Source organism: Populus euphratica, unplaced genomic scaffold, assembly GCF_000495115.2.
Source record: "Populus euphratica unplaced genomic scaffold, PopEup_1.0 scaffold149.1, whole genome shotgun sequence".
Classification (NCBI taxonomy): domain Eukaryota; kingdom Viridiplantae; phylum Streptophyta; class Magnoliopsida; order Malpighiales; family Salicaceae; genus Populus; species Populus euphratica.
Genome location: NW_011499946.1, coordinates 700,043 through 707,471, shown reverse-complemented (window position 1 = coordinate 707,471; position 7,429 = coordinate 700,043). Strand labels below are relative to the sequence as shown.

The 7,429-nt window shown below is 32.6% G+C and overlaps 1 protein-coding gene across 1 annotated transcript; it reads right to left on the bottom strand.

Annotated features, from left to right (window-relative positions):
• Nucleotides 1–3,544: 3,544 nt before the first annotated feature.
• On the bottom strand, nucleotides 3,545–4,935 carry LOC105137607 (protein EXORDIUM-like 3). The gene has a single exon (XM_011043407.1). The coding sequence runs from the start codon at nucleotides 4,758–4,760 to the stop codon at nucleotides 3,732–3,734; it is 1,029 nt and encodes a 342-aa protein (XP_011041709.1). The 5' UTR covers nucleotides 4,761–4,935; the 3' UTR covers nucleotides 3,545–3,731.
• Nucleotides 4,936–7,429: the final 2,494 nt, after the last annotated feature.

The following is a 7,429-nucleotide window of genomic DNA, read 5'->3' as shown; positions in this document are numbered from 1 at the left end:
TCCTTTCTTTTTAATGTTCTAATCAATCTGCACCAGAGTTCTTTATGGCTTTTCTCCATTTCTTTTCCCTTCTTTTAATAGTTTGTTTAGAAGTTAATGCATTGAAATCAAAAGAGCTGGACTATGATATGGACAATCTTCAAGGAATTTGTTTCTTTTTCTCTTTTCCTTTTCTTCTTATCATCATTTATTCCTTTATGGTGATATTGATAATGAAATGCTTGCTTTTAGCTAATTTTACAGCTTGTAGAGAAAGCGAGAGGTGTTTGCTACAAGCTTTGCCCTCAATCTCAAGATTTAACTGGCAGCTAGCTTCTGTAAACATCATTGCCCTCTTTCTGGTGCTGTTAAGAATACAGCTAAAGTCCATAGCAAAGTTACCACAGCATGATGATAAACTCGTACGCAGTGTAGTTAGCTCTACGTTTTCGTAAGGACAAGGTTGGTTGATAGGTAATTTAAACACAGCACAACATCGCCCTGTCTAGATAGTCAAACCAGACCAATCCTAGGTCGGGTTTCAAAAAAAATTAATTCATGGTTGATTTGGTAGACTCGGTAGCTCAACCATGACCCGATTACAATAGTTAAAATCTCATTTGATTTTTAATCATTCTAATGGACTAGGGTTAATCCACACGCGGGATTTAACGACTTTGCTAGCAAGAGAGCATAAATAGGTTTCAGGATTCTTTGCAGCGGGCTGACTTTTTGGTAAATAGATTAAGTTCTCGTAGGTAGAGGAAGACAGAGGGCATGACTTGAGTTCTCGTAGGTCAAAGATGTGCAGACGCGGCTACCACTTTTCCACCGCTGTCTGAGTGCTGCTACTCATGACTATCTCCATCACTTGCTAATCAAGTTTCAAGAATCTGATTAGTATATAATTTTCTTCTGATAATCATGATTAAGATAATGCAATGCTAAATATTTTACTCTTCTTTTGTTCTCTAGTGTGACTTCATCGAACCTTACCTACTCTAAGGAGTTCCAACCTTCCTCCCTAAGTCAAAAGTATTTGTTTTTATTTCATTTGAAAGAGAAAAGGATTTGTTTTTTGATGCCCACTTGATACCACAGCCAGCTGGTTCCCAAAATTTATCTTATCGCTGCTTAGTCTATCTAATTAAAAAGAAGGTGGATGGAACATATAGGAATATTAGGCCCCAGGTCTAGACTATAGAGTGGTTAACTAAATACTGTTGCCTATTTAGGATCTCTTTCTAGGTTTCCATCCTTCGAATGGATAGCTATGAAAAATAGTGTAAATATATATATTTATGTCTAAGGAAAGAAACATTTTACAATAATGTAATACACTTTCATATGAACCTTGCTATTCCACTCAAATAATGATTTTGTGAGAAATATATAGCTTAACTAGTTAAATTTTAATTTATTCATTGTATATTATCAATTTAAGTATTATAATTTTAAAATTTATATAATTATTAATTTTAGAGTTTTGATAGATGAATAAAGTGTATGTAAACTAATTGAGATACCAACTATTAAAAAAAAATCAGTCGAATTTCCAACCAACGTAAATGGTAATTGCTGCCCTCTAGCATATCTGTAGACTCTCCATGGCTACATGAAGATGCTAGAGCCACCAGGACATGCAACTCCCAGCAAGTTGATTTGCCAAGTTTTTAGGTTTCCACTTCGTCACTCCCAAGACAACCTGCGCACCTATGGTATCAGCTAAAGCCACTAAGCTCAGCCTATCTCAAGGACCCCCCCTGTCAGTATCTTTTTCAAGACCTGGCCAAGAAAACATTGTTGGGACTTGAGCTGCGAGCCTTTGATATGATGCACGGTACCATATTTTCCGTCTCCCAACGACAGCTTCTTTTCTTTGAAAGGTTGCACCCCTCCTCCCGCTCAATCCACAGGAAACATGGAAGCAGCAGCAGCAGCTCTATTGTCTCTGCTACACGTTATTACTCTTTGTATCAGCTGCGATTTTCACTGAGAGGGTTTGATTTTGAGTTTTTATGTGTGTATGATTGCCATTTAAAAATATCTGGCTTGAACAAAAATATTAAATTATTATTTCCTTATGGACCAACCGTCCATTAACTAGTCTATACTAACATATTAAAAATATTATCGATGCTATTAAATTACATAGAATAACATGTGAGGAATTATAAGGAAAACTTACTCTTGTTTTTTAGAATGCAATGGCTTTGTTTTGGGGCTTCTTTTTAAGAGTGTGTTTCTCTTAAAAAATTATTAAATTAATTTTTTAAATATGTTTTAATAATTTTAATGTATCAATATAAAAAATAAAATAAAAATAATTTTAAAATAGAAACACACCACAATACAAAGGATACACACCATCTATAAACCTTTGATGCCCCAATCCATTGCTCTTCTTAGAATAAAAATGTTTTAGAAAAAATATTACAATACCTTTCATGATCCGAAAAACTACAAATTTTACTTAGAATTCGTAAAAACTGATTTCTGTAGTTTTAGAACACAACCGCCATGTTAATTAACAACATGAGGCAAAAAAAGGACAAATTGTTTGGAGACTTGAGTGCTGCAAGGAAGTGCAGGGAACAGCCATGGCGAAAATGATGTCACCTTTCGTCTTGAAATCTCTGTTTGTCGGCCCCCACCATCCTTTTCAAGGAGGGTGTGTTTGTTTTTATATGTTAAAAGTATTTTAAAATAAATTTAAAATTTTTTTATTAATTTCAAATTAATATATTTTTAAATCATTTTAATGTAGTGATACTAAAAATAATTTTTAAAAAATAAAAAAATATTATTATATATTTTGATATGAAAAATTATTTAAAAAATAATAGCAAACAGCTTGCCCATTCCTTCAAAATTTATTTATTTATTTCAATTTTAATTGAAAGCACAGAAGCTTAGTGTTTACCATCCTACAATGCTTCAATTTCTAGGCAACAGTTCGCGTAAGTCCTTCCCTACCAAGGAGCTGCAAGATTTAAGGATTTTGATTTTACAATTTAGGACTCTGGACGGGGAATGGGGATGAATAACACATCGAGATTTTGAACGGCAGCGTTTCGTTTTTTTCTTTTTTATTCGATGATTGATCCGACCATGTTTATGTCAAATTTTATATCGAATTTAATTCTAGATTTTATATTGGATTTAATTAGACAACTTGGGACACTAGAAATTAACTATGTCAAATTAATTCTCTCGTCTCAAATCAATTCAACTCAGCTTAACTACTTTGCCTGAATATAATCTAAATTCTAGGTTTTATTAATTAATATTAAAATAATATTTTATTTATTTTTTAAAATTTAATTTTTATACCCATACATTAAAATATCAAAAAATTAATTAAAAACTAAAAAAATTAAAAATTAAAAATTTTCAAACAGGATGACAAGCGTGCTAAATAGGGCCATATATATATAAAGGGCTCATGCGACAATTTAAAAAGCGGTTAAAAACATTCGCTAAACCGTTGATCACCGGTAAGGATGATAAAAATATCTCCAGCCAGGCTGCTACCTATTTTTAAGGTGGGAAGAAGACAAGAAGGTGGTATACAAAAATAGTATAATAGGAATTATTACAAATTTTAACAACCTTAACTACCTTAATTAACATAGGCATTAATTACCAACCTCCCAAACCCAAAATTCAAAAACCAACAAACGGTAAAAAAAAAAAAGCATTGAAAACCAAAATTAAAAAAAAACAAAATCAAAATAGGAAAATGAATACCGCTACTGATCAAGGGCATTAGGGCCAGTACAATAACTGACCACATGGTTCCAAACCCACTGAACTAAAAACTTCCGCCGGATCCCGTTCATATTATACGTGGCACCATCGTGGTCCGTCAGCATTTGTCCAGTATAGGACCCACCACCCCCAGTTCCATAAATACCCTCACACAAATCGGCTATCTCCACAGGAGCACTCGGATCCTGTCCTGCATACCAAGCATTCACCAATGGATTTGTTGCCAATTCAGCAATCTCATGAGCAATCACACTGATCATTCCTTCAACGCCCACGTCACCGTTAGGTGATTTTAGTGCCTTCCACCCTGGCCTGAACTCCGGCACAGCAAAAGGATAAGCACACACACCAGGGCACTGTTTTGCACTGTTACCAACCCAGGCATAAGGCAAGGTGTACCCTACAATTGAAGGGAACGTAAAATAATGAAACCCACAAACCTGCCCACAAAAATCCTGGACGTACACGTCATCAGAAGTCAACAGAAGATACAGCCCATTTCTTGGATTGATAGGCAGCGGCTTAGTTCTGGCTGTCACAGCACTCCTGATCACCGACTGTATAGACAACCTTGTTAACGACTTCCCATGAGAATAAAACCTGTCGTTTTTTTCCTGTCCTAAGTGGACAGTACGGGAGATGTTGGCTCCAGTTTGGTCAGTGTAGAGTTGCACAGTTCTCCACCAACCAGCAACTGATGGATGCCGTGCATGGACAGCTGAGATTGAGTTGATGAACCCTCGAATGATTTTTTTCTGGGATTTTTGCCATCTACCGTACCAAATTGTGTGGACCGTTATGTTCCCAGTTAGTACCGGGCCCATGTGGTAACGTAAGTGAACAAATTCTGATGACCCTTCAAATTTTTTGGAGGAATCATAGAGGAGGTCTGAGCTGTTGGGGTTTAGGTGCGGCCATGGACGCCAGCAAGCGATGGGGGTGATGGCAAAGAGTAGGGTAAGTATGGTGGCGGTGAGGAACACTGAAGTACGAGATGTACTTGGTGCCATTGTAGAGGAAGAAGGGATGAACTACGAAGGGTAGGTTATATTACAAGGGCGTGGTGTTGGAGGAGAGGCAGATTGGAGCACGAGGTGATTTTTGTGCTTATATAGAGGAAGGGGGGGAACGGGAGGGAGGGCTTTCGCTGTAAGAATGATCAAAAATTACAAAGGATGGCATTGATTTGCGGTAATGGAAGACAGGTGGGTTCTTAAAAGTGAAGTGGGAGGAAGTGGAGCCTGCAGGTCAGGGATGGGTGGGGACATCATGTGATCATGATGGTGATCGTCATCTGATCTTATATTATCTCATCAAACACTTTGTGTTTCTGATTGCGCGGGAAAATTGTGGTGAGGGGCATTTTGGGGAATTGATAGATTATTGTACGGACATGGTGGACGGTGAGGATTCTAAATTCCATCTCTGGAAAGAATATTTTCAAGAAGAATTATACGTCTTCCCACACAACGAAAATTCAGAGTTCTAACAGGCATGATTGATAGCGTTTTTGTGTTCCCGTTTTTAAAAAAAAATTAAAATAATTTTGGTGTTTACAAGGAAGTAGTTTTTATTTTTAGTCATGTTTTAAAAATGCATTTCACATAAAAAAAACATCAATCGTATATAATTTTCATTGTTGTTTAATAATTTTGATATTAATATTAAAAAATTATTTTAATATATTTTTAAATAAAAATATTTTATACCATAATATCAAACATATTAAATCTATGGTATCACTCATATTATAATTTTTTATTCTATATATTTTTTATTTATTTATTAGCTAAAATTAATATTGTTTTATGTACCTGGTAATTTTTTATAATGAAATGATTTTTTGGGTTTAAAATAAATGAATAAAATGATGATTTCAAATTTGAATATGGTGAGAAATAAATAAATTATAATGATTGTATAGTTTCTTAGTTATTGCTGTGTCATCTAGAAGAATTATGTGACATTTTTTTTTTCCTTTTAAATTGAGATTCAACCATGACAGCTAATAGTGTGGAGTGAAGGCATGTTTGGAAAATTAATCTACTTGCTGGAGGCAATTTATGTTCTACCTATCTCATTTATATTACTTGATGTGGGTTTTGAAGCTCATTGATCATGATAGTTGGAAAAACTTGCACATCATCGACAAAGAACCCACAATCTCCTCTCTGTTTTTTAGTAGGAAAAATAATAGGAGTGAGAAAAAATAAAAAATAATTAAATAGAAAAAAATAATTGTAAAACAGAATTGTAAAAAAAATCAATTAGAGTATTTAAAAAACAAACAAGTTCAGTTTGGTATCAATATAATAAACTCAAAATTAAAAAAAATCTAACTAAACTGAAACCAAACCCATTAAAAATTATAAAAATAAAAAAACTCAAAAAATAATATAATTTTTTTATTTTTAATATAAAATATCCAAACAAAAAATGAGTCAGTTGAGTTTTGGTTTTTTCTTAAAATAACTTAGCCAAATAAAATTAATTTAGTTATTTTTTAGATAAAAATCAAACCAAAACAAAAGTGATCACCCTTGAAAATAACATGAATTAAATCTTATAATATATATTATAATAAAATTCACCTCCAAGTCTGTTCCAAGCAAGGAATATATATTGAATTATAACACAGGAGAGATGGATCAAGTGATTAGGGGGTATATTTCTTTTTCTCGTAAAAATAATCAATGATGCAAGAATTATAATTTTAACAAACTCACTAATTAATATTTAAATAAATAACTCCTAGCCAAGCTGTAAAAAAGTAATTAAAATAGTTGAATAAAATGGCTAATCAAGAAGAGGCTAGGAGGCTCCGTTAAACAGAGAATCTTTGGAACTGGTCCGTGTTGCCGGACCAAATGGCGCCGTAAGCTGATTTACGGTAATAACCTTCCTGTCCTTTTGTACTGTAAGAATGGTGACAAGGATGGGACCCTAGTGCTGTCCTCTTGTTTCCGGACAATCCTTAAAATGAGGGCATTCTTTGCATATTCAATTTTTCTTTTGGATTTTTTATTTTTTTGTGCTCTAATTTTTTAATTTTTTTTATTAATATGAATATTCAGTTTATATGTGTTTTAATTAATTTTGTATATTTTAAAATTAATAATTATATAATTTTTTAATGAATTTAAATTTTATAAAATTTAAATTGATAACTTTTAAAAAATAAATTTAATATTTGGTGAGTTGAGTTAAAAAGAATCTTTAGTATTTATTTTTTCAATTTTTATACACAAATGTGCAACACTATTGCTCTGTAACTCGTGCCAGTTTAGAAAAATTGTTTTTTTTTGGATTTTAATATTATAGATCTAATTTATTTGTATTGTAACCTTCCGAAATTGAAATAATATAATTCATTGTTATGTCTAGTTAAATAGTAAATATAATTAAGGTTTTGTAGTCGATGTACAGTACACTCAAGTAAGGTTATTTTTCATATGATGTCATAGATCTTAAAGGTGTTATTAAAAATAAGCACATTGATGTTTATTTTAATGACTTTATATTCATGAATATTAGCTTGTAATACATTTTTTTATTGATCCATGTCTAGAGATAAGTAGGTGTTTATGTTAATGAGAAACTCTTCATTGCTATTAATTTTTATCAAGTAAAATAAAAATAATAAAATTTGAATATATAATCATTTAGCTAATAAAATTTT

Coding starts and splice junctions, on each gene's coding strand:
- LOC105137607 (XM_011043407.1), bottom strand. CDS start 4,760: ATGGCACCAAGTACATCTCGTACTTCAGTGTTCCTCACCGCCACCATA.